The 27,238-nt window shown below is 39.9% G+C and overlaps 1 protein-coding gene across 1 annotated transcript in view; it reads right to left on the reverse strand.

The window, feature by feature from the left end:
* The window catches only part of ARHGEF12 (Rho guanine nucleotide exchange factor 12), a 75,376-nt gene that overhangs the window by 22,425 nt on the left and 25,713 nt on the right, over positions 1-27,238 (reverse strand). Inside the window, exons 2-18 of the mRNA XM_082493957.1 lie at positions 20,372-20,395; positions 19,573-19,661; positions 17,968-18,024; positions 10,539-10,637; positions 10,039-10,088; positions 9,122-9,179; positions 8,228-8,406; positions 7,409-7,486; positions 6,694-6,813; positions 5,961-6,095; positions 4,296-4,367; positions 3,396-3,488; positions 2,752-2,862; positions 2,138-2,236; positions 1,515-1,557; positions 1,024-1,129; positions 119-256 (exon numbers count right to left, since the gene is read on the reverse strand). Of these exons, the coding sequence (XP_082350083.1) occupies positions 119-256; positions 1,024-1,129; positions 1,515-1,557; positions 2,138-2,236; positions 2,752-2,862; positions 3,396-3,488; positions 4,296-4,367; positions 5,961-6,095; positions 6,694-6,813; positions 7,409-7,486; positions 8,228-8,406; positions 9,122-9,179; positions 10,039-10,088; positions 10,539-10,637; positions 17,968-18,024; positions 19,573-19,661; positions 20,372-20,395 (1,551 nt within the window). The remainder of the gene's footprint in view (positions 1-118; positions 257-1,023; positions 1,130-1,514; positions 1,558-2,137; positions 2,237-2,751; positions 2,863-3,395; positions 3,489-4,295; positions 4,368-5,960; positions 6,096-6,693; positions 6,814-7,408; positions 7,487-8,227; positions 8,407-9,121; positions 9,180-10,038; positions 10,089-10,538; positions 10,638-17,967; positions 18,025-19,572; positions 19,662-20,371; positions 20,396-27,238) is intronic.

The raw sequence follows: 27,238 nt of genomic DNA on the forward strand, positions 1-27,238 counted from the left end.
AGAAGCAATGTAAACATAGTGATGTCAAATTGCTTCTAGTTCCCAATTCCTTTGGTCTGCTGCTGTCAGGTTCAGGGTAGGACCTTTTTACCTCACAATTATACTTGCTGTTACTCACAAGACTTCCTCAATTTTAGCAATAATCTGTTCTGCACATGCTCTTTCCTTCTCCACTGCATTCCGGTCACGAACTCTTTCTGCATCCAGCTTGGTTAGCTCTCCTTCTGCCAGGGTCAATCCCATACTACGTTTCTGCCTGAAAAAACGGAAGACGGAAGCATCACTTGAAATTGAATACTGACCTGTAACAAGGAAAACCAACCTCTTGAGATTCAGAATGTCAAATAGGTTTCACTAACAGTTTCTGTATGAAAAAGTCTTGACATTTCTCCATATCATTTGTGCTCACTGTAAAACATAGTTAAAATAGCCTTTGGAGGGATAAAGTTGTATGATATTTATCAAGAGGCAGCCATCACAAGGGTCAACAAAAAGTAGTTACTCTTTTTGCAGCATCCCAGACTGTGTATTTGAAGCATATACTTGAATTGAGACATTGTTAGGTATGAAAAAGTCTATTATTGAACACTTGTCATGGTATAATGTCTCACATTGGCACAGAGTTCTTATGACTCCCCAGGAAAGGGTATATTAATTATCAAATTCTACTACATGCCCACGACAGCTTTCTAAAGTGGATTATTTGGTGCCCAAAGGGGAGAGGGAAGAAAAAAAGGAGAACATAACCTAAGTAACAATATTCTGAAACTGCCTCAAATAGCTTCAAGGAATGAAGAATCCAAGCTCTAAAATTAATCTTGCGATTGATTACTTGCAACACAGTCTCAAAAAACATTCAAGGATTGGTCACAGGGTGACCCTGGAGGCCCTCTCCAGTGGTATCTTCCTATTCAGTCCCAGATTAATTACTATATCCCTTGAGTCTGGGCTTCCCCTGTATTGGACATGTTGACTGAGGGCAGGTAGGAATTAAATGAAACCTACACAGACAACTGTTGTTACCTGAAATCTTCCAGATTCCTTTGAACTTCTGGACAAACTTTATCTTGCATAGTTTGTATAAACTGGCGATGAAGCTCTTCAGGAAGGAGTTCTGGCCGCCTTCTTTCTGTAAGTCAGAAGAGAAAAGTTAATAGATTATTCTTTTGAGAACAGTCCTCTCAACCTTAGAATAAAGTCACTCACATGTACACTTTAATCCATCCAAAGAGTACCCTTTTGCCTTTCACTTGCTGATAACAAACTTCAGCGCATTAAGTGCAAGTAGCTTTGGTCACATCCACTATCATGGTAAAAAACGTACATGCCAATGTGGCCAATGCTTCCCACGACTTACGCACGTATCAGAGGACCCAAGAAACGTAACAAGTATTTATTTGTCTCTCCCTGTAACGCATGACACAGTATGTTTGAAGTAACCCCAAGTGCATTTCAGAATCTTGCTCAGACAGTAGACACTGCAGAAATAGATATATGAGGCAAGAGCACCCTACCTAGTTCTAAGGAGATTTCATCTGGAACTGGAACTTTTAGATTCTGCAAAGGAAAAGAAAGGCTGGGAGAACATACATAACAAACACCACCCCAATAAAGCACACAGTACAAAACATACAGGAAAATCCCCTAAAAAGCTAAAATCATACAACCTGAACACCTAGTGGTATTAAGGGGGAGACTCCTATTCTGAATATATATTCTATTACACCAGGATTATTTCATCTAAACATGTGGTACTAGCCTCTGCTACACTATCTGGTAGTCCAATTCGTGACAGTGAAGAAGTTTCTCAGGCTTCTCAACAGATACGTAAAATCTCCACATCAATATATGCAGCAATTATTAACTAAAAGGCAATGTATAACAGCTAGAGCTTGCTTACATATCACAAGTTATTTCTCCTATCAGATAACAGTCTCCATGATTTATAGAGTTACGAGGCATCTGAGGCCACACAACATTCATTTTGGTGTACTCACTGGTAACATTTAAATAAAAAACATTTCTATTTTGGAGGACTTAAATAACTCCTCTTTTTTTTCCAGTTCAGGAGAGTGGAGAAAGGTAAAAGTCAACTTGCTAGATATGCTTGAGAATGAGAGAAATGACTGGAACCTACTGCAGCTCGGTCCAAGAAGAACTGGTAAAACTCAAGAAAGACACGCCGAGTCTCTTTGGAGTTGGTCTGCTTGTACAAGTCTGTGTAAAGGTAGCACAACTGTGGGAAACAGGAGGGGAAGAAATTAAGTGATACCATGAGAATTCTTTTAACATCCCTAAACTCCAAGTTTTCTTTCAAATATTTCAAGGAATTCAGCATTGCTAGACTGACACTCTTCCTAGCTCCCTTTAGCCATCTATATTGCTCAGGTAACCTCAGCTAGGCTGCTCAGTAATCAGCAGAGAAGGGAAAGGCAGAGGGGTTGCGGGGGTGGCAGGGGAGAGAGAGATCAGACCTTCCCCACAGACAACTAATCCCACCACCCTACGGTGCAATAAAGTCCTTTCAAGAGCTAAATACTTATTTGTAAACAGCTAAATGTAAGGGAGACAGTTCTTTTTGTGCTTCTCTTCATTTATCTGAAATACTCTTGTGCCTGCACAGGATCTGCATTTCTCTCCTTGCCAATCCAGCCACGTCACTGACAATGCTACACAAGAACAAGGAGATTCTGATCCACTCTGGTTAAGACTACCAGTTTGGGCCACAGAAATAATTGCAGAAGATCTTACCAACGCTGCAGGGTCAAACTGGGACACCACATGATGCAGAAGAACAGCCAGGTGAGCTGGGCGAGATTTCAGGAGCTCAATGTTTTGGAAACAGCTGCATTGTCCATTAATCTGTAGAGATACATGGAAACTATTTGAATTATTCAAGAAAGCTACTGTGAGAAAGAACAAGAAGCTTTGCTCTAACAGCTTAGCTCCTCATTTGTTTAATTAAAATAAAACCTGATCAAATCCAGAACGTTTTTAATGCCATTCTAACATCCCAGGAAGAGCTTACTACTTTTAAATACTCTCCTGAACACTGAGTACAATATAATTAAATATAATTCAGAGCAAGGGACAGCTAGAATAACTCAGAATAAATACGTCAATTAAATAAGGCAAATTAATTTCTAGGAAGCTTGAAGTTATGAGAAGAAAGAGAGTAACAGAAAGAATCAAAGACGGCATATCGTCAAAAACTCTCCAAATGTTTTTATTTGGCAAGATCTACCATAACAGGAATCACATTCTCTAATTCTTAATTCACCACACAAGAACTGCTCAATGAAAACAAGTCAGGGAGCACTTGTAGTTTAGACACAGAGGAACAGATTTTTGGTTGACGGGAAAAAGGGGTCGCAGAGGCTAAAAGTCATTCCCACCTGCTCCTGTTCAGTGTCAAAGTCATCATCCTCTGCTCCAATGATCTGAGGCCCCACTCGGGATAAAGGACTTCCAACACTGGACTGGGAATCCTGGTGCAAGTCAGGAGCACGGGAAGAGAAGGGGAAGGAAGGGAAGGAAGAAATATACAGTACTATTACTCTCTTTGCACAGTAAACCTTCTTTACCAAGTTAGAGATGTTACTATCATTCTTATTCTCCTTTTCAAAAGTCAATGGAAACTCGTGTCTTTACTCAACTTTGTCCAAGCTTGCAGTTGCGAGATCCCCTTACGAATGCTCCTCCCAAGTTGCAACCATTCAGAAACGTTAAATCAGATGATTCAAACCCAAACGCATTATTTACAGGAGTGAGCCCACTAGACATGTGGCATATGACAAATGCCATCTTAGTACAAACAGAGAAATATGATTTTGGAAACTCAAGCAGATGAGGGGAAAAAAACTTCAGAAGTCATCCTAAGGTAGATAGTAGTAATATGTTCAGATAGGTCTGCACTTTCAGCAGCATGTTAAACTTTTACTTACTGTTGAAGCCATCCCTGATAATGCCAGCCTCGCAATGACTAAATATCCTAAAGAAAAGACTGTTTCATTTACTGCTGGACTCAATGAATAAAATATGTACAACTGCTCTACCTATTTTAGGTCCAGCTGTTTTACTGCTGTGTATATGTTTCTTGCCTCTAAATGGGCCTGCTCTTAAGCTCCATAAACATTTAGTCAGCTAATTAACTTTCCATGCATAATTTTAATTGCATTTTATTTTCTAAAGCAAAGTTTATGCATGCTCCATCTAGAAAGCAGAGGAAAAACAGCAAGGTTTTAATGAGCCCATTACAGGAGATGCTGTTGTGACACTTTATGTTTTGTACTCACAGTATCTTGAAACTCAGTCTTTTCTGGGCTCTCATCCGGATAAATCCGCTCCTTCAAGCCACTACGAGGACTCTGGGAAAGAAGGAAGTTCAGTTCTGGTAAGTACCAGCAAATCCAGGAAAATGAGAACTGCACAGTAGGTTTTTCAGCCACAACAGCCAAAACTTCTCCTTTCTTAGAATGAACTGTTAAACAGCTGAGGTATGAACAGCCAAACTAAAACGTGTGACCTAAACGCACTGTTTAAAAAAAAAATAAAACAAAAAAAATAACAACCCAAAAAAACAAACGCAGGAGCATTTTTGGTAAGAAAGCTAGTGATATTGAACAACAGCAGAGCTGTAAAATCTACTAGTGCACCTTAGCTTTCTCTTTGCTCTCTCCACCTCTTCTCACAGTTTACATAGTACCCATGTTGCTAGCTCTCTTTTTTCAACATCCCCTCTGAACAGGGGGCTCCAAGCAATGGTCTCAGTATGCCAGGTATAGTCACACCAGTGCACAGAAGGGGCTAGTAAATTCCCTCCACCTGCCAGCAATCCTCTTTCTCATGTAGCCCAGTAGACACGTGGCTTTATATGCAAAAAGCATGTGCTGTTGGCTCATGTTCAGTGCATCCACAGTAACACCCAGGTCCTTTCAGCTAGGCTAATACTCAGCCTGTTGGTTTCCAGCCTGTATTGATGCATAGAGTTATTCCACCCCAGCTGTAGAACTCTGGACTTCTTGTTAAACTCCAAGATGTTTATACTGCACCCAGTCCTTAAGTTTCTCAGGATCAATTTGGATTAAAAAGCTTGAATGTTTGGTGTGTTAATCACCTCCAGTGATCAAATACCATCCACAATACTGACAGGATTAAGTTTGTTAGGAAGATAGCTATGAATTTTGTTCTGCTTTTATTATATACAAACATGAGCAATATCTAGTCAGATTTGGAGCTGGAGGAGGAATATTTTAAAACAGTCACGTATGTTCACATTTTGGAGGTATATCTGACCCACCTTCCTTTCACTTCCAGTGGCCAGTACAAATTTAGCTCCTACATCCTTAGGTTTAAACAACAAACTTAGGCCAAAACCCAAGTACAGAGTCTCAATTCCTCTGCACTAATCAGGTAGTGACTTAATTAAGGATTAGGTGCTAAGGCACTCTAACAGGGAGACCATACGAGCACACAAATTGATAACTAATGAGTGAACAGACTAAGATCCTTTACTGTTGGCAGTAACTGAAGCTTATTTGGTAGAAGTAAGGCTCTTCCCCACTTTCAGGGCAACTTGCCCACTGACTGGATCTGACTCACAGCTACCGCAATTGGAACATTACCATACTCTTAAAAGATGCTCTAATTGGCATCTCTGAGTTCTGAGAAAGATGCTGGCATCCATCTTTCTTTGTCTGGTTATAGGGATTGTGCCAGGAAAATCTAACCCTGGATAGAAACCCAAAACCCACACTATTTCTTTTCCAGTCCTTAATGGAAGTACAATACAGTACGCTTCCTCAGGGAAATATTTCTGGTGTGTACTGAGAAGCCTATTCTAGTAATACACAGCATTACTAAGACATGGGTACATATGTATGATATACAGGACAACACAAACATAAAGAATCTGCAAAAGAAAACCAAATCAAAAAGTCACGGAGCTTTTTAAGACTCACATCAGCAATGTCACTGTTTGGTCGGGAGGAGCTGTCACCACTGTAATCCAGTTTGCTCACACCATCCCCGCTCTCTGCCTCCACTTCGCTGATCTGCAGCGATTCCGTCGCAGACCTGGAGGACAAGACTCCATCCTGAAAACATAAAGTAAGTTGGGAGACAGCACAGAGCAAGTAGAATATTTCAAGAGGCAATCCTTAAACATTAGTTGTTTCAAAACCCAGTTAGTTCACATTATTTATAAAATTTTCTTCAGGTATCTAGAAAAGGCTGCAATGCTTTTCTAAGAGAAGACAACAGAAAACCACACCAAGTTTTCAGGACTTATAATATTACAGGCAGAGGGAAAAGCATACCACGTACTTTTTTTTTTTTTCCCCAAAGCAAAGCTGTTTTAAGCTTCCAGTTATTCATTCTCCACTGTAAGAATGACTTCACAGGTTTCTTTTAAGTTGTATTGACGGACTAATAGTTTGCACTTACTGTTTTAAAGGCAGTTTTTCACAGATGATTTGAAAGTCCATCGGAAAGTCTACTTAATATACCTACACTGTACTGTATTGCTTGACAACCTCTACAAGCTTAATTACACGTATCAACTCTAGAGGGTGCAATTTGCCTGTACAAGCACAGAAGAGCACGGCAGGGAACTGCTGCTTGCCCAGAACACCATCATCCCCCAAGAATTTTTACCCAGAACATACCACAGAGAAGCCTGACACATTCTGTTACCTGAGTACAGCCTGTGGCTTTGGACAACTGCTCTTGCAGCTGAGGAATGTGCTTTTTCGTTTCCTGTATCTCTTTGAGCAGTCGCGTGGTGGGTGATCGGCTATACTCTTCTTGCAGAGACTGAAAAATAATTTTATAAGCTTTCACTCTGTACCTCCTCAGTATCAAAGCTTAGAACTACAACCTACTACTAATCGTCATTCCACTTAGACATTTTAAATAATAAACACCACATCTGCACACCTACCAAGTAGATGCTACAGAATGTCCATTTTATATAGTTCTCTCTCCTGTGCCACATGAAAATAACCACATTCTAGAGATTTATTGAAGTACCTTATTAGTAAGAGCGAAAAATGCTTACTTGCCCAAGGATTAGACCAGATTGGCAGATACATACATTTCCACTTCAGAAAGCTCCCACCATTTTTTTCTTATTTTGTCAAGGATTTAAAACTCAAGAGCTGATCAGTAAGAGTGACTAGATCTCTCCTGTCAGGTTGTTATACAGAAAAGTGTCCTGGTTTGAGGTAAAACAGAACCCGTTTTCTGTTCAGCAACTTTACTTTTTAGCTAAGCTTCTTCTAACTAAGCTGAAACACAAGCTATGCAAGAGAACGTTGAAGATGCTATTAAGTAGTGATTCAACAACCGATCTTTGTATTTGCATCATACTTTTCTCCAGCCCCTCTCAAACTCACGCAGCTCCAAGTACCTGCAGCCGCTCCTGCTCTTTCTGTAGCATCTTTCTCAGAATCTCCACCTTCTGGTTGTGGACAATATTATTCTCCTCCTAGAAAACACAGAGAGATTAAGGGTCAGTTTTTTTGGTGGAGCTGGGAGGAAAGGTAAGGAAAATGGATAGGCCCACTTTTCATCTGCTACATAAACATGGCCTCTGAGAAGCCCTACAAGAAGCAACCAAGTTTCTAAATCCTATCCCTGTGCATTCTTTCCTACTTTTGAGCATAGCTATCAATATTTAAAAAAAAAAAAAAAAAAAAAAAAAAGAGAGAGAGACTAGAAGCGTTTGCTGATTTGCTTTCCCTACTCTTCTTTGCCACATGTCTGCATACCTTATAATCCACTTTTTAATAGAAGTTACAGCATTACTGGCTTGGACCAGACAATGTATAAACTCACATCATGCACATTGCAGTGTATCTCAAAGACAACCTGTGAATAACTCCTCAAATGTCTTTGTATTATCTTGGATGGGACTGGATATTTTTACTTGCAAAATGTTTTTCCCATGTGATTAAATGCTCACTGGGTGGAAAGATAAATATTCCAATTCCAACTTGTGATTTGTGCAAGAAGCAGAAAACAATTGAAGAAAAAATAATCATGGAATCACGGAATCTTCAGAGTTGGAAGGGACCTCTAGAGATCATCTAGCCCAACACCCCTGCCAAAGCAGGATTGCCCAGAGCACATTACTCAGGACTGCATCCAGGCGGGTCCTGTCATAATACATGACTATGTTTCTTCCACTGTTACACTGGTTCTTCGGAAAGAGAGCTTTAAATCTTACCCCCACAAGCACTGGGCTAGTTATCCTTTCTGCATTTCCTGATGTGCCAGGTGAATGGGGAGATGTCATGATGGGAGACATATGCCCAAATGCTGCCAAATCCACTTCTGAATCAGCTAATGGAATCTGGGGCGACCCCGGTGGGCGCCCCTGAACAGTGAGAGCTACATAGGAACCCGCTGCAGGGAAACCAAGAAAAATTCACATTTCAGACACACTTGCAGATTTCTATGGTCGCTGTTTCTCTGGTTGCCATTTCACCCTAGAGACAAAGCTCAGACCATTCTTCACCCATTCATTCTTCAGAGAACCTGAGAGCACTGCTAGCTCTGTTTTAGAGATCTCCATTTAAATTTCAGGTAATCCAAAAACTTTCATGATAAACATCCTTAATAAAAGCACACAATCCAATTTCTAGTCTATCAGGTTGCATTTACAGTATACATATTCTCATGCTACAAAATAAACTGTGCTGGGGCACAAGAAACCACTACCGCCTTCTTCCTTGTAAAAGAAAATCAACCAAGAACTCACTTCCTTTAGAAAGGCCAGTACTTTGCAAACATCATACCAGAATCTACATTGAGTGCCTTAATAGCTATGGTATTTAAGGTGGAATCAAAAGATGGGAAGACACGTAGGCAAGTTTGATGGTAACTTCGAACATCAAGCTAAGGAAAAACTGCAGAAGCATGTATCAGCTCAAGTCTGAGATGTCAAAATTACCCCAATTTAACTTCACTTCACTGTTCCATACACACCCTTTATCTCTCAGCACGGGGCATGGTTAGACTTTGTCACTTGATAGCTGAATCGGTCATTGGTCCTTTAAAATTATGCCTTTCATGCTTTAAAGGAGCACAATTACAAAAATAGCAACCTGCCTTTACTTACACTTGATTAGCTTTACCACCTCCAAATGGTTTGAATGTGTTACAAGAGTGCCATTCACCTGGGGATTGGGAGGAACAGAAAGTTAACAGTGTTTAGCTACTGATTTCCAACCAAAGGTACCCACACACTACAAAATAAGCATGTAGAATTAGGAACAATATTTTCTTTTTCCCCCATCTCCATTACTATGTCTTTCAAGACATTAGCAAATAAACAACTTATCCTTCTAACAGTTTACCTAGGTGAGCAGAGCTCTGCAAAAAGAAAACTATACACAACAAAGAAAACCTATACACAAACTATAACACAAACTATACATAACAAAGAAAACCAAGCAACCAAACAATAATAAAAAAAATCCAACTCTGACTGGGCAGAAAAATAGGGTAGCTAATTTAAATCATTAATTTAAATGCCTTGTTGAAATCCCAGCTCTGTGTCAGTAGCTGCTGTAGCACAACCATAATTTTTCAGCAATAGTTTAGATAGTCTTTTTAGTTACTGACTTGATTTCTTAGTTGTTTGGGACTAAAAGAGAAAATAGACCTAGGGGCAGTTAGGGGAAGAACAATAATCCAAAAAGACTATTTATCTACAGGTGATTATTAATAACTCTCTGTTCCTTCCCTCCCCTGCCACTTCTGTTTTTATTGTACGTGTGGCACTTGAACCTTGTAGGATGCTAAACTTGCCCATAAAGTTCTGAAATAATAGTGATCTCCACAACAAAATTAACATTCAGCAGTGGGCTCTCAGTGGTTACTGTTCTGGTATCCCCAGAACACAGAAACTCGGACTATTCCTCTATCCCACAGGTAAATGCAAACATCACAGCAGACATATCAATGACATTCTTCCAGGAAAAGAGATCCTTTAATAGAAAGAATCCATTCCTCTCATGATTTGAATGCCCTTACCTTGATAATTCTATCACCTGTTTGCACTCCAGCCCGCATGGCTGCTCCATCTAGAGAGGCAAGAAATGACTTTGTTCCAATTTCAATAGAAACATTCAAAGCAAAAATGGTTTAAACACTTCTGTAGTTCCACATAGGGCTACTTCCCACACTCACCCAAGCTTTCCCTCTGTCTATCAGATTAAAACCTCTGAGTATCTAGACTAGAGCCAGTTCTCTCATTTTGCAGTGGATACATCAAGCCACAATCCTACCAGGTTTCAAGGCGTCATTTACTTCCTCTCAGATGCAAGAGGTCAGTTTCCAAATACATCAGTCACTGAGGATCATCACAATGGTGCGACACTCTTAGTCCTTGCACATCTATTCTGAAGCTACAGCCATCCCACCCGTGAGGAAGGCATTTGGAGTTTTCTCCTCCAGCTCATGCATGTTTCTTTGATTCACATGAAAACCATCTAGGCTGCTCTCTGGCTAGCACATTTAGCAAGTCTGCTTACCTTCTTTGACGGACTGCACGAAGACTGGATTGTCTCCGCTGACTGTCAGCCCAAATCCATTTTCATCCCGTTGGATAACAACACACCGTTGAACAAGACCTGCATAAGAAAGGTGGGGAAAGGGCAGAAGAAAGAGAAGGAGAGAAATACAAAGAGACACAAGCTAGGCATCAGTCCAAAACCTTATCCTTCTAGATAATCACAGAGTACTGAAAGAAACTGGTACGATGCAACAGAGGGAAAAATGTATGAGAGACAGAAACAGGGCATCAGTCCAGAAACAGATAGGAATGTCAAGACAGGTCAAGCTTATTGCTTCAGTTACACAAAACAGAGATATACAACAGCAGAGATGCAGACAGCTCTGGCACATCAGACACAACTTGAGGTAAAAGCAGCTTTTAAAGAAGAACAGCTATGTACACGAACCAATTTCCCTTTGTCTGTATTAATAGTTCTTCAAAGTACGGCAGAGGGCTGTCATGTTCCAGCACACCATCGAAAACCGAACCACTTTTACAAGTTACTCTAAAAAAGACTTCACAAATCTCTCAGACTAACACCAGTGGTTTGGACTAAAACAGATTTATTGATCAGGAAAAGCTCTCCCCATTCTCAGCAAATATCTCATCTCGGGGGCACCTTCTGTTCCAGATGAGAATATCACACAGAACCAGAACAGCAGCGGTAAAGAAATACAAGCCACACTTACTACACAGAACAAGACTTCTGAAATCAAGACCATGCTTCCCACTGAGCTACTGAAGTACAGGGCCAAAATCCCAGGAAATGTGAGTTTGAATCTGCTCCTCCTTTAACTCACTGTGTGACATCAAAGGCAAGTTATTTTGTTTCCCAGTGTTAGGATTACTTGGTATAATGTGAATATAAATACTGTTGCAGAGATAAATGTACTTAGTAGGTGCAGCATTTTGAAAAGGTGAAGTGTTCTGTATGTCTATTGTTCCCCTGAAAACGAAATAAGGGGAAAAAACCAAACCAAAACAAGACAACAGTCCTGGCATATTCATTGCAGAGCACTTTCCTAGAAGCATCTGCAAAAAGCCTACTACAATGGAGCCCTTATCTTAAAAATTGACTTTAGGAACTCTGCAAAATGCTTCAAGGATGGTCTTTTATTTACACAGCAGAAATTACTAGCTACTAATCATCACCCTTATTTTTAACAGCTTGCTTTACTTCTTCATTTCTAAAGCCATTTCAGGCAAAATTCTTACACCAGCATCTTGAGAAAGAATTGGAGTTCTCTACAATCAGATACCAAATTTGTAGCAGTTTTGTTTAGTATGGAGGGGGGCAAATGGAATTGTGAAGATGCTGCCCCAGCAAGACTGTCTTTTCTGGAATAATTTTTAAGGAATTAATTGTAACAGAGTGTGGAGTCATACTCATGTCTTAAATTACTCGCGCACCACAACTACTCCTTTCACTTCTCTGGAGCAAATTCTAATGGAAATAGGGAGCCTCAAGTGAAAATACTGTCTGCCCAGTCAGCCCTGTTCTCCTCGAGTGTGGCATATATGAGAAATGGGTGTGGGAGTAGTGGAAAAGGTTGCATTCCAAGCACTTCTGCAGCAGTCTGGTCACAGTATCATTTCCCAGTAACTCCCCTTCTGCGATCAAGTAGAAGCAAATTATGCTACACATAGTGATCTGCAGTGAGTTGATGGAATGGATGCAAGGTGAAAGCAGACAAGAGGCAAAAAACCCACTACCTCTCACACCCTCTTTATATGGTTAAGTGAAAGAACATGCCTCTCCCTTTTGTACCTCCCCTTTTTCTATGTGACCTAGCTTCTTTAAGTCTCACTTCACAAGAATGATGCCCCAGGGTGGGGTGTGGGAAAGAGAACATATGCTATTTCATAAAAACAGCTCGTTTTAAACCGTGTTGCTAGACGTACAGGTTTTATGAGTAAGATACTAACTAATCTTTTGACTCATAAGAACTATCCTTGTTTAAAGGCACAGTATAGCTATATGTACTCGTTGCTCTCCACTTAATTTCTTTCTTTTCCAGAACCAATAGCCCTTGGATCTACTGACAAGTTTCCTCCTTGAATGAACCTGATGCCAAAGCAGAGGCAATGCAGTAGGAGATGCAACATAAACTGATCTTACAGAGTATAATTTAAGTTTCAAAAACAATCAAGTTAAACTGTTTCAGACCACAAGTCTCAATTTCACCCAAGACCACCTTTTAATTTTAGAATGGTGAGGAAATTGAATTTAGGACGACTCAAACCCAAATTAATCCATAATTGCTTTTTCCCTGTATTTGTTCTTTTTCAGACAAGAAGCAGGCACTTAACCCTTCTCCAAACACAATGTGAAAGGCTGGAACAAGGTCTAAGCAGGCCAGCTGAGAGATACCGTGCTTGACAGAGATACACAGCAGCTTTATAGTGATTTTAATGAAGTTTATATGAAAGTTTTCAGAAGGAAACACTGTTATCTGCAGAACTAGATCAGCTTTGATAGCACTCCCTGTCTGAACCAGGTAGACTGAAACCAGCAGCCTTCAAGTGCTCTCTTTTACTCTGTTGAGAGGAAAAATTAGCAAAGAAAGCCATCAAATCTGTTATTTGCTCACTTCTGTTCTTTAAGAAAAACACATTTAATTTGAAATCTGCTTAGTGATGGAATTTGAAAACCAGAGGAGCAATGTTTTCATAACCCACGTCTTGTACCTTGAACACCTCATTAGACACTCTGGAATGGACTGAAAGGAAAGCCGCAAACCACTGAGAGCCCAATGACACGCAGTGTAAAGTTTTCAATAGCTGTTACTGTCACACCTGGATATCACAAGTACATACAGGAACTCCTACACTAATTACTAACTAAACCAACTTCACTTTAATTAACGTCTATGAGTTTGGGGCAACACTGAAAAGTCCATGTTAGCAAGTGGCAATCAGCCTTTCATTCACCTTTTTTGCTTTTGTTTTCCAATTATTAGCATTCCCTGAATGGAAATCATGAGTCATTTGTTTAGAAGTATCTTACCATGATATTTCATTTTTTCCAGCTGGAGCTTGGAAAAGATTACACGGTCAACAGGACCCATCATTGATAGTACTCAAAATCAAATCAATAATAATCTTATTCCCACATTCACTTTCAAATGACTGTATCTTGATGGCATGAAATGAGGAGGCATCACTAACTATGGCTTAAGTATGCAAAATCAGACTACATGTTCATGTCTTGAGTGGATTCATAAATTTCTATGGAGAAAAAATATAAATCTTAAAAATCCTTTTTCATCCTCATGCATATTATAACTCCCTGACCTCATTGGTATAACCTCAAGCCAAGAGTACAGTAAAGTAGCCAACCATGTGCTGTAGTCAAAGAGGCTTAAGATTAAAAACAAAAGCAGTTAGAAATTACCAGTCTCAGAAAAAAGGAATTGCAAGGAAAGCTAAGACTATCAGCTCTTCAGTAGGTGGCACTATTCCCTCTGCGACATCGTGGCTCAGTTCTTCAGCCCAGTTACAAGCATGCCTTTTGGATAACAGGGAAGGGTAAAGTCCAAACTTCTCAAGGTCACGGACACGCCATGGTAAAAATTATTGTCTCAACAGTCTTGCCAGATACATTTCGATTGTCCACGAGCTTCTCTAGTAAAGAGATCATTTACCACCTTCTCTTCTACACATCCTAAATATTTGGAAATAAATAATCAGAAATTTCATATCCCTAGCAGAGCACAACAAACAGAGCAGGGTTCATTCTAAAAACCTGACTCACTACCGAGAAGGTGGCATGAATTACATTTCTCATAATGCAACGTAGCTTCTCCTCTGATGAAACTGTGTGGGACATGGCATGGGAGGAGACTTGTGAACTATAACCTCCCTGGAGGCATGAGACCACAATGGGAAAATGCAATTTAATATAGTGATTTGAAATGAATCAGTCAATAAACAAAAACAAACTCCTTGGGGTTTTAAGAATGTCCAAATGTTTCACTTCATTTGGGAAGCTTTATTTCTATAAAACATTTTCAGAAATGCTGCTCCACAAAATAAATAAAACTATCAACTTTTATAAAGAAAATTTCTCATAGGATGAAATTCTGATTTTCACTTAGTTCTAGGTATTACCATGATCTTCATACCAAATGTCACATTAGCAACATTCTTCAGATTCTTCCTACTAACCTGGTAACAGAAGTTATGTAAAGTCAGTGCAAAAACTACCGTTTGAAATTAGTGAAGTATATAGTGTCTTGATAAAACTGTTAGTAGCAATGGCACTGAATACCGTTCATAAAACAAGGCTTGGTAACCCTTCTAGAAAAGAACCACCATGTATTCTAACCATGATAAATAAGACTATCTGCTCCCATGGCAACGACACATTCAGCCCCTGTGGCCAAGTCCACTTGCAGCCCTTTCTGGCTATTGTAACGGTAGTGATGAGAGGTTCCCAAAAGTTCTTTTAAGAGCCTGGAAAAATGGTGGCCACAACATAAAGACAAAAGGCTGACAAAAACTGCAAGAAACAAGACAGGAAGAGTAAGTTCAATTTAAAAACATCTCAACAGAGGTAAAGTCTGGGATTTCAAAACAATAAAAAAAAAATTTAAAAACTCCCAAAGTTGGAGAGAATATATGAAAGATATGTAGAGAAACTAGGCTAATATTCAGGCCAGAAACTGATCATTACTAAACATAAAGGAAAATACCTTTGGAGAACAACCAAGTCACGGGGAAAAAGGAAGAGTAAGTGATATCTCACCTACCACACCCTGAAAGCTAATTTCAATTTTAAGTTCATTTAAGAGACAAGAATTCTACTTCGAGAAACAGGTCGCAAGTATTGTGGGAGGTTATGGCACTGATTAGTAAATTACGGCATATCTGAAACTACACCCAATCTCTCTCCTGATCATCTAAATTTTGTTGAATACACAGATATGAGATGGTTGGATTTATGGAAGAAAATATCACACTCTAAGTTTCAAGTCACTACAAATCAACTTCTGTATATTAGAACAATTTCCTACCTAACCACTCTGCCCCCCAAGCCACTCATGTACTTCAAGACATTCTGGACTCTTGCTCCTTAATTAAGAATTTCAAGAGGTAAGAACAAACACATACACAAAAGCCACACTTCATTTTCCTCTTGTCATTCAAGACTTTTCTATTATTCACTTTCCAATGGCTAGCCATAGAAAGAGCCAGCTAACATCCAGTCACCAGCAAGAAAAATATCAGTACAGTATTTCTACTTGTAGGTTTTTAAATAGTTTGGTCCCATCCAAAGCAAACAGCAGACTTCTCTACACATACCAGAGAACCTGAGAAAAGTAGAGGGTAGAGACAAAAGGCAGGGCAAGGTCCAACACAGCAAAGGCCGCTGGAAAGGAAGGATGAGTGGAAACTGCTCCCATAGATACTGCCCATGGATAGAGCATCTGCAGGAAACTTTGGGGGAAGTAAAGGCTTACGTTAGGAAGTCATGTTTCTTTCTGCCATACATGAAAAACCAGGACACTGTACAGACTGAGGGAGAAGTATAAACACAGATACATTCCATCAAGCATACCAAATGTTTCCTGTAATTAACCTACGATAGTTTGACAGCACCTCCAGTATATTATGAGTAAGCAGCATTAGGCAAAAATCAATGCAGGTTCAAGACATAGGGATCTAGTCAACCTAACTGCACTGTCACTAACCAGCATCTACCTTGCAAGAGGAAGAACTGGTCAAGGCTTCAACACAAGCTCGCTGGAAGCACCACCCCAAAATAGATGCTTTTCAAGCAGGCCATTTTCCTGTTCATTCTCTCTGAACATGGGAGGAAGACATACAAGCTGTAGCAAGCCAGGTCTCCCGAAGACAGGTTTCCAGCTCTACTGAAGCAAACCAAGGCACTCTCAAAACCTGTTTACAGTTTCTGAGGAACAGTCTCACACCCTGAGGAACATGACTGTCATATTACTTTTTTTTTTTTTTTTTTTTTTAAAAAGTGCGTGATTCAAAATTCCAGGGACAGAGGGAAAGTTAAGACATTTAATTTTCACAGAAGGAACAGATCACATCTCCCTAAACTGCACCAACTAAAGGGCTTTTGCTAACATGCCTGTGTTGGTTTAGAAGGAATTCTTCAGGGTTGGTATTATTTGGGTTTGGGTTTTTTTTTTCTTTTAGTTTTTAATGCTCCTTACAACCAGAGCTATGACAGCATCATTTTGTATTACACACAGGTGGTTTAAGAAGTTGGATCACAGCCATTAACACCTGGCAGTTTTATTCTAGTGAAATGATAAAGCTGATACTGGAAGAGTCATTGCACCTGTCCAAAAGCCCACAACAGGTTATGCAGCAAGCAATTTTCTTATCAGAGAAAAATCAGAAAGTATCACAGACTGTTTTAAATATCAAGAAAAAAAAAAAAAAACCAACAGGAAAGGAAAGGAAAAGAAAGGCAACCCATGGCTGGAGTCAAGACAGAGCTGGATGTGCACACTTAGAAACATGAAATGTAGCAGTACTGGCCAGGTTCAGCCTAGGTCCAAGGGTCTTCAGAAGCTGGTGGGATCCAAAAGACCACCCACCAACTTGTGACGACTTCTAGTTTCTAAGATATGAGTGCAAATATCTTTACAGATCAGAAATTCAACAAGTCATTAGCATAAAGGTAGGATGGAGAGAGTGTTACAGCTCAAAGACTGACATATCTGACGTAAATTAAAGAAGAAGGATGAGCAAACAGGCTGTATTTGGTAGACACTCTTTCCAACAGCATCCATCATGGTGTACTGACAACATAATGATGGGTGGGCCTACTCCCACCCCAGACTGTTATATGCCAATTTGTTCCAGTCTACAAGCCCACAACACAGTAGTAATACACAGCAATACAGGACACCCAGGGAAGTTACTCCCTCTTCAGGACAAAGAATGGTGAAGTTCATATTTTTACATTTTTCCACTTCTGTGAAACATGAAAGGGAACTGACACGAGACCCTCTACAAATAAAGCAAAAAGATGAATGGCTGCCTCATCCAGATTAACCTCCGCAGTTAGAGCAAGACACAGACTTTTCTACAACCACAAAAACTCTTGAGTCCAGCATGAGCTGTGTCCTCATACAGTGCCAAATATAGGGGCACAAAATCTTAAAGAAGGGCAGCCCCAGCAAGTTTTCCCAACTATCAATAGTTAACAGGAGAATCCAGGTGACAACCTATGCTTGCCAGGTACAGGTTAGTTTCCAGCCACTACAAAAACTACAAGCTGATAGCAACATTTAAACCCAGTTTCCCACTCCCTGCTGCAGAGCCAACCATGCGGATCATGTAAAGGATAAAAGCCTTGGGTGCACAGACAGAAAGCATGGAGCAGACTGCAAAGGTGCAAGGCTGCAGCAGCTGCTTTAGCTTACCATACGTCTCGGATCTACTCTCCTCTGAACTAGACTTTGTCTTCTTGGAGGAGCTATCTGCACAAGAGCAGGAGAAAAGGAGAGAGAGATATAGAAAATATGGAGACCAAACATGAGAAAAAAAACTTCATGAAAAAACACAGACTGATTTATTAGGTTAAATCGTGCAAAACACAAGTAAGATGTGAACAAAACATAGGTGAAACACTTGGAATAAAGGGTGAATAATACGAGCATAGAGACACAGGTAACACCACAAAGAATCTATTACAGAATCTAAGACACAATAAAAGAAGTTCTCTGCAATGACCTATGGAAAGTATTCTGGATAAAAAAAACAGTCCAAGCATAGAAACTCTGGTAATGTTTCTCTCCAGAGTAAGTGGAGACATACACATGGTAGTTCAGCATTCTGAATTCACTCCTTAAATATAAAAGAATTTTATGAAGACTACAATAGAGAGTTCATCTATCAGATCAGATCACAAGCATCATAACAGTGGTACCTGGTAACAGCTCTCAAAATTGGAATGCCTTTCCTCAAATTAAGATTAGAGGATTCCTGAAGTTTGCTTCCAAAGAAAAATTCCTTCTACAAACAGGTTCATAGCCTGAGACCTCCCCCAACCTGAAAAAATTTTACATTACCTATTCCCAAGGACAAAGGAAAGGAAGACAAGCACTAATTCAGATTTTCTCCCTTATATGATTTTTTTTTAAAACATTAAAAGCCCATTTTAATTTATTTTGTGCACACTAGGAAGGCGTCATGCAGCTAGTGGCAGAAAGCATTAACAAACAGTATGGTTTATAAACGTCAGCTTCAAATGTCTTCTGCAAACAACATATTCTACAAGTTTGACCACCCTTACATTCAACTCTCATGTCTTCCACAAGCCCCAGGGAAAAGACTGGACTAAACAGCAGAATGCACAGACATGAAAAACAGAGCCTTAGACGAGAGCCTGTCAAGCATTTCATGAACATACACAGTAGTCACTGGGTTAGTGTTTCAGAATGAAAAAGAGAATGAAGAATCCCTGCATGCATCCTAATTTCCAAGACAGCACTGGACAGGCTTACGGAATTGATGCTAAAAATCCTTTAAAAATAGACGTTTATCTTGAAATATATCATGTTGGAAAGTACAAATTCACTTTATAAGTGACAGAAATGGATCAAAATCCACTAAGGCTCAAAAAAACCCAGCCCAACAAGGAATACCAGCCCTAGCCAAGCCTATAACATCTCCAATTTCACACTTCAACTAAAACAGCCAAAAGAACTACCCACAACTAGTTGCAGTATTTGCCTACTGAAATTCCAGACTAACTTTTCTGAAAGAGGAAGTAGTTATAATTATTCACTAATACCACTAATCTAGGTTTATTCTTGCACAGTTAACAGCTGCTTTGCAGATGAGCATGTTTAAAAGCAAGCCCGTATTCATTTCAATGCCCACATGCTTCAAAAAGGCTCTGCAATCGCAGAACAATGCAACTCTGAAAACCGCATTTCTGATACATTAAAATAATTTTTATTCCAATCCCCAGTACTTTTCAAATTGAAGTCTAGATTTTCACCTGTAAAATTTTAAGACGTTACCTGTCGGATCAAAGTCGTGTGTACTACTGCAGCGTTCCACCTTCTGTTTCTTGTCAGCTGGAGACTCTCTGCTCAGAATGCTGCCATGTCTGTGTCAAAGCAAAGCAGAGGATCCTGACTACCATACCACAGAAGCATTGCCTAACTGGCAAGGCTTTTGGAAATAACCTTAGCTAGTTCTGTTGGCTAACAACGAATTTAGATTAAAACATACGTATTAAGTTCACCTAAAATATTTATTCCCAGACTGAATTGAAGTAGAAAAATGATCTCCCTCAGAATCTTTGGCAGTGTATCCAAGGTTCTAGAAACAGTCTCGTTAATCTTCAAAATTAGTAACAGCAAGTGAATTCTCTTTATCATTCAACACTGTGCCATATTATATTTTAGAAGCAAAATAAAATTCCTGAAATCTTAACTCTACCTCCTCTCCCAGCAAACCTTAAACATCTTTGTATGCAAAAATTAAAGATTTAGAATGCCCTCCACAAAAGGAAGTGTCTGTACATCACGCGCCAACACAGTGTCAGTTTCTCTGACATCTCAAATCTCAGGTAAGACAACCCACCAGTGTACATAACAGAAATGCAAACGGTAACACTACGCCATGCACTTTAAGTACATCACCAACTATATTTTTGGTACCCTGTCGCAATCTGGATATTAATTTCCTCCTATCTGTAATGGGTACTGCAATCTGTGTTTGTACATTTTTCCTTCCTTTTAAAAGCATTCCTCCTTCAAAAATGCTGTATCATAATTTGCAATACAGATAAACAGTCAAACTTCAGTAACTCACCTTGTAGGTTTTTTGAGAGGAAACCTGAAAAGAAGAAAGAACATAAGTTTAATAAACTTTTTTTGTTTCTCAATATTAACTTTGATATTGACATTAATGCTTAAATATAAACAGTTATTTTATACCTCTGTAATACCTTCACAAGAGTGCAAGCCTTTTTTTGTTCTTCTACTTCAGCCAATTAGTCCATTTACAGTCGATTCAACTGGGTAAAGAATTATTATCAATACGCTTAAGGTTTCAAACAGAGCTAAGAACAGAAGCAGAATCAGTGCTCTCAAATCCAGCATCTAGTAGCTCTTTCCTTCTTAGTACAGTATAGTGGCTAATGGATCACCTGCCTCTCACAAGAACTACTTCCATACACTAAAAATTAACGTAGCTTGTTTTTTTTGTCCTGCTGATGGACTGAGTACCTGATACCTAATGAAGGTCCAAACTCTAACTGAAAATTCTCCTACAGCTGAGACATTCCAGCTGTCTCCCTTCTATGTGGGTTCTGCGGTATCTGGTAACACGGGACCTCATGCTGACATCTCCTCCTAACAAGATCTCTTAACTATTTTCATGAAATTGTGTGAACTTGCCACCTTTGAGACAAGCACAACAGAGTAAAGTTGAAATTACATTAACTATTCTAAATATTATTACTGGGACATACAGATAACATAGGTAATGCAACCCCACAGTTAAAGGGAGGAAGCAGCGTATATGCATTTTTTTTAAGTAAGGAAAAGAAGTGGGACTTATGAAACCAGGAATTTTTTTTTGCTTGAATTAACACAGAAAAATGACAGAGCAAGGTGTATGCCATCCAGCTTAAGGCACCAACTTTTACTTTCATAAAGCAGAACTATTTTTTTCTCAGAACTTTTTAAAGTTTAGCTCTATTCCTCCTTCTTAAATGTTTTTAGATCCTTTGACTAGAAAGCAATACAAACATTTAGAGCTGTCTGTGTACATATAAGAAAAGAAGAGATTTTTGATTTAAATGAAGACATCTATCATTATTATAGCTGATAATTTCCCTCTATATACATAATAGTTATTCTTATTGCATTCAGTTTCTCCTTTTTATACAGGTTTTCCAAGAAGTAATGGGGTGAGGGTTAGGGTGAAGCAGAGAAGAGATTCAAGTAAAAAGAAATACAATACCGTGAAAGTTAACAGGGCATTAAACAACTCAACCTTGGCGTTTTTTTTAGCTTAGTTTAAGCAGACCTATTTGGTAAAGATTAATAGTCTCATGGTAAGTCTGCATTAGAAAAAGACATCATCAGTACAGGATGGTCCCAAGGACACCACTTCCAAACTCAGACTCAACTGAGCTGAGTGACAGCCCTGTCCGACCAATTGGTCCAACGCGCAGAACCAAACCATTCTCTGAGAGCATTACAACAAAGGTTCCTTGAGCACCGCCAAGAAGACTGCCCAAAATGCACACCTTGTGTTTTAAGCCCCTTTCTCCAAAGGAGGGGCACCTTGTCACCTATTCTCTTTTCCTCAATAACTATACATAGAGTCGCCCAGCCAGAAATAGCCGTCTTAAAGCTACAGTAACTCCCTCCCCATTACCTGACAAACATAACTGGATACACAGCAGAAGTACTCAACTTAATCCCTCTCTTTGAATAATAGGTATTCCATCAAATGCTTATACACCCAAAACGCTGGCCAGCTTATGCACGCCAACCCCTACGCAAGCGTGCACTAATACAGCAACTCTGAAACAAACATCTGATGACACATCAGGCAAGTGAAATTAAAATGTCTATTACTGAAAATAATTATACACATCAAGACACTTGCCATCTTTTAGATAACAATATCAAATTCAGTTGTAATACAACAATGACTTCAAAATTAAGGGGATAGACAGGGCCTTTGATTGCACAAGCCTTAGGAACCTTCAGGAAGAGCAGCACAGAAGTAACTGAAGAAAAAAAGGTTGCACACATACTTCACAAGAAGTGGTAGTCCTCTTTCCTCCTCCCCCCAAAAAGCACTATTTTAATCTCACAAGTCTGGGAAATCCACTCTTAATCAAATAAGGAACATGTAGCTAATCAAGCCTCTCCTCATTCTGCTCTAGCCAGATCTCTTTAGCATTCAGTCCTCCCATTTACAAATTTTGGCCAGTAAAAAACTACTTCGTACAAGACAGACAACCTGTATCCCAAAGCAAAGAAAACAAAAGTCATCTCAGGCCAACCTAGCCCTGTCTGAACACTGTATGGTAAACAGATGCAGTAGTAATCAAGTGTTTCATTCAAAAGCAGAAGAGGAGACAAAGGAATCCAGGGGAAGACAATCTATCCTCCCTCCAAAGGCAGAACAAGATGCTTAAGATGAATTATACATTTTTTTTATAATGCACTTGAACTTCTGAGCTGCATAGAAAAATCCTAACACTACTAACAAATATTTCAGTGAAGCACTTAAGTGAAAATCTTTATCCCATAGTGTTTCTTATCAGGCACTCAAAACTCCAGGCTTATGGGCCTGCAGCAAAAGAAACCAGTTGTTAACAAAATAAAGTTAGTTCACTGTTGTACCATTTTGGTTGTTTCAGAGTTATTTACTTCCTGTTTGAGGATGAAGTGCAAATGTTTTATTTTAGAGGTCTAGAAAGCTGTGTAAAACCTTTCTACTTATATGTAGGCCACTGACTTTAATTATTTAGAAAGACAACCCTAAAGTTTTTGTATATAAAATGGCACTGAAATAATCACAGGTTTTTTCTCTGCTTTGACGTTAATGGTCCCGATGAGTGGAAGCCAAAATCCCCCAGCTTCCTAGTCCGGCCAGGACTCGCAAGGAGCCGGCTAGCTCCAAAGCATCCCCTCCGCACTGACGCTGACACCCACAGGAAGAGGTGCCCGAGCCCAGGCCTGGGATGACATGACACGAGTGCAGCGCTCGCCCTCCCTGGGCTCCGTCCCCCATGTGCCACAGGCACACTGCTGCGGAGCACGGCTGCGGAGCACGCCGGGAGCAGATCCCAGAAGATCTGGAGCCCCTTGGCCGCCCGCCAGCTTCCTGCGTTTCTTTCTTCTCCAAAGCGGGGAGGGAGGGACGTAGTGGGGAAGTGAGGCAGGCAGCAGGTCACCATCACAGCGAAGCCTCTCAGGCACATGCGGCACGTTCACTAGAGGCGGTGAGGCTGAGGGAGCTCCAGGCCCTCTCCTGCGGTTGCTTGACTTGCTTTTTTTCTGTAAAACACACGGTGTAGGAAGGGGGTGGTCTTTGTTCAGCTAGGCTGAAGGTGGAGCTCCCCAGCCTCCCCAGAAAAATTTCCCTCCTGGACCTGAAACCATTCCAGGCCACTGAGTTACGAAATCACAGAAATCAGAGATGGAGGAGTTGGCTCAGCGAAGACTACAACTGTGACTTAACATCCTCGCTAGCCACACTGTGGGGAGCACTCAGTATAGAAATTCCTTCTCTTTTCCCAGTTTCCTACCCAAATAGTACCCAGCACTTCTTGATTTGCTGGAGAAGTTCTTCAGTTCCCAAACACTGTGTCGCTTGTATACTAACGCGGAAAGCAAGTCTGCTTATATATTATAAGTGGGTAAATGGAGTATAATCACAGAACATAGAAGAGCTCCCATGAATTTATCCAGCAACTATTTGCATTTCAGTGCAACTTACCTTCACTTTGAAATAGTATTAAGTTTGAAGGTAGCACTGAAACTTCCCTCCCTGTGTTATAGCATCCAGCACTAGATACCATGTAAAATGTCTTTCACTTACTATTGTAAACACCATGCAAGCTGAAGGCACAGCAGGGTGCGGTTAACAGCTGGAGACTTAATTCCAAATCTCACTGGCAAGTTTAGGCTACACGATAAAACCCTGTAGACATTTTGTCTGATAACTGATGAACATCAGCACATTTTCAAACAAGTTGTTCCACTCTCCCAAATACCAGGAACAATTAAAAGCCAAGTCACATTTTGTTTTTAAAATACTAGGTCAAATAATTTAAGTAATTTAAATGCATCAAATTACTAAAAGTATGTCTTGTTAGTCATGCTGCATTAGGAAAATCTATTTACCGTAAAGTCAAGTGAGAAAAATACACCTACAACTAGTAACACCGTGGATTAAAAATTATACTTCTCCAAATTAGCTCACACATGCATGCACCATTCACTACTGGACCAGTGCCTAACAACTACCTTGAAGCCAAGACAGAAAAAGATAGTTTCAAGACGCAATGTGTCAAAACACACAAGAGCGAGGAAGGATTCCCAACTTCCAACAGTACAAAGCATTCCATTCTAGCCCGGGAGGTTGAAAATATAGCTGACCATAAATAGCACAGCATTCAGATAACCATGTTGGGTTTTTTTTTTCCTCCCATGCTAAAACATTACCAGAATTCAAGTATCTGCTATCTCAAAAACTGATCAAAACCAAAAATATTTAAATTCAGACAAGAGCCCCAACCTTGGAAATATTTACTCATGTGCCTAACTTTAGTTCTGTTTACTCTCATGCCTGAAATTAAGCTTGTGCGTTTGCACGATGCAAGTATAAATTACTACAACTTGTACTGAGATGAGTAAGAAATATTGTGAAACCCATACAAAAGAGAACAGCCAAAAAACGCTTGCTTGACAAAACTAATCTTTAATTATGAGATGAATGGTTGCAATAGAAGTTTCTTCATTGCTTTATTAGTTTCATTTAAATAAGACATTGCTTGCTACAGACAAACCCTCTTACAGAATTCTACATTTGAAAGAAAAGCAGCAAAAACACAAGACCACCCCAAACTCAGGAGAGATGAGAAATATTACCGCTTCACTCATTCACCTTTTTCACACATTTAGAAAAAGAAGAGGAAAACCAAAGGTTAACTGGAAGTCTGATCTGCCCCCCAATAAAAAGCCCAAGCCTTGTCTATTTAAAATGACATCATCCTACTTCAGGAGGTTTTCACCAAGCAATTAGTTAATTTGCCAGTACCACCTCCATGGATTTTGGTGGAAAAGCGAGCTATGTAACTGGCAGCTACACTTCTGGAAGGCTGAGCTGGATTGTACTCCCCTCTTGCTCATAAGTACCCAAACAGACCCTATAACTGGAAGAACTGAAGTATGTTCTTGGGTGACAATTAAAAATTACTGAACAAAATAATGACTATTTCTAGTGCATACAACTCCTTCAGTACCTATTAAGCTTCATTTTCATCACCCTGATTGGACCTGCACTGACAGTAGTCAGGAAATCTGTCTAAATCTAGTAGGTTTAAGTAAGTGCCTTGAAAGTAGAGTGAGCACAGACGTCTTAAATGTCATTCTGCAGATATTTCTCAGAATTTCATCTTGAAAGAGATGGGAAGAAACAACAAAAAAAGCAAACCAAACACAAAGTCTGTTTGTTCTCCCGGTTTGCAGATACACATATCCACCAAGCAGTTTTTTGCAGGGCTTAAAAGCCCTGAGAAAGGTATTATGGGAGAATGCTGACATGACCTGAACAAAAGCAGTACCAATGTGACCTTAATATAGAGCTAAAGGCAGTCTTCTGTCACAGCAAAAAGGGTTCTGCATAGACCAGGGGATGAGTAAAAAGAACTGATGAGATAGCAAATGACAGGCGGATAGAGAGAAACACAGATGCAGCAAGCGGGCAACTATTAGCAACCAAGAAAAAACACAGACAGAAGTCTGCTGTTTCACTGTACTGCCCACAAACTACAGCTGCAACCACATCAGCTACTCTGTGGACAAGATTGATTCAACACATCAAGTCTATTTACCTTAGCATTAACACACTTAAAGAGCAGTTTTATGCAGTGTCATCTTTTCCCTGTATCAAAGTACATAAGCTCAGGAAACCACAGAGCTTTCTTCCTCAAAAAAACCCCACTGCATACTGACGACAACAGATTGCAACCCAAGGTGCGGAGAAACAGCCAGGCTGAAGAAGGGAACCAAACAGCACAGATTCCTGGGAGCCGTCAGAGCCTACAGACAGATCTTAGGAACTTGCAGCAAGTGCACAAGGAGGCAAAACAGAGCTAGGCAATAAAAGTTTCCATGTTATTTTTGTAGGAGTCCAAGGCAGCAACCACAGCTGACGCAATGACTCATGGAAGAATCGTTTGTGGCATTATTAGCTTTAGATTACTGACAGCTTTGTGAACAGGCCTAGTCACTGCCTTCTGAGAAGGCACATAGAAAGTTTAGTGAAGTGACTGGAGAGCCCATATAGCTAATACCTTCTGGGTCAACTCCACACACTTCACCTAAAGTTTCCCAGCAACTTCAGTGTTGGATTTGCCCAAATAAAGCCTCAATGAATACCTCCAACTCAGTCAACGTTATATTGTTTTTCTGGCCCACTAACATCTCTATCCATAACTAGAACATGCTATTCAATTTTCCTTTTAGGTTAGAAAATACAGAGTAGTAAATACAGCCCATAAACGTACTTCTTGATGGATCAGCAAAAAGAAACAATGCAACGGACCAGTGCTACAGCAACCTACACTGCTGAGTGAAGCACCTAATGCAAACTAGGTTAAGATAAATTTGATAAAAATCAAGGAAGAAAATATTATGCCTTTTCACAAGTCCGGAAAGCTAGCAGTTTTCTAATGGTCTTTAAGAAGAGAAGGTCGGGACTCCAAGAGGAAGATATTTCTACAGGGAAAGAGCATTCCACTGGTGCTAGTCAGAGCACCTTTCCATCATCGGGATGTTTCCTCTTTGAGCTTCAAAAAATAAGTATCTATATCTATTTAGATATGTCTTTCATTCTTGTAGTTAAACAGAGATCTATTCTGGGTGAGGGTTTCATCAAGAGAGATGAAGAGAAGGTGGCAGGTGGAGAAGGGAGCAAGAAGAGGAA

Source organism: Vanellus vanellus (genome assembly GCF_965231255.1).
Source record: "Vanellus vanellus genome assembly, chromosome: 21".
Lineage (NCBI taxonomy): Eukaryota > Metazoa > Chordata > Aves > Charadriiformes > Charadriidae > Vanellus > Vanellus vanellus.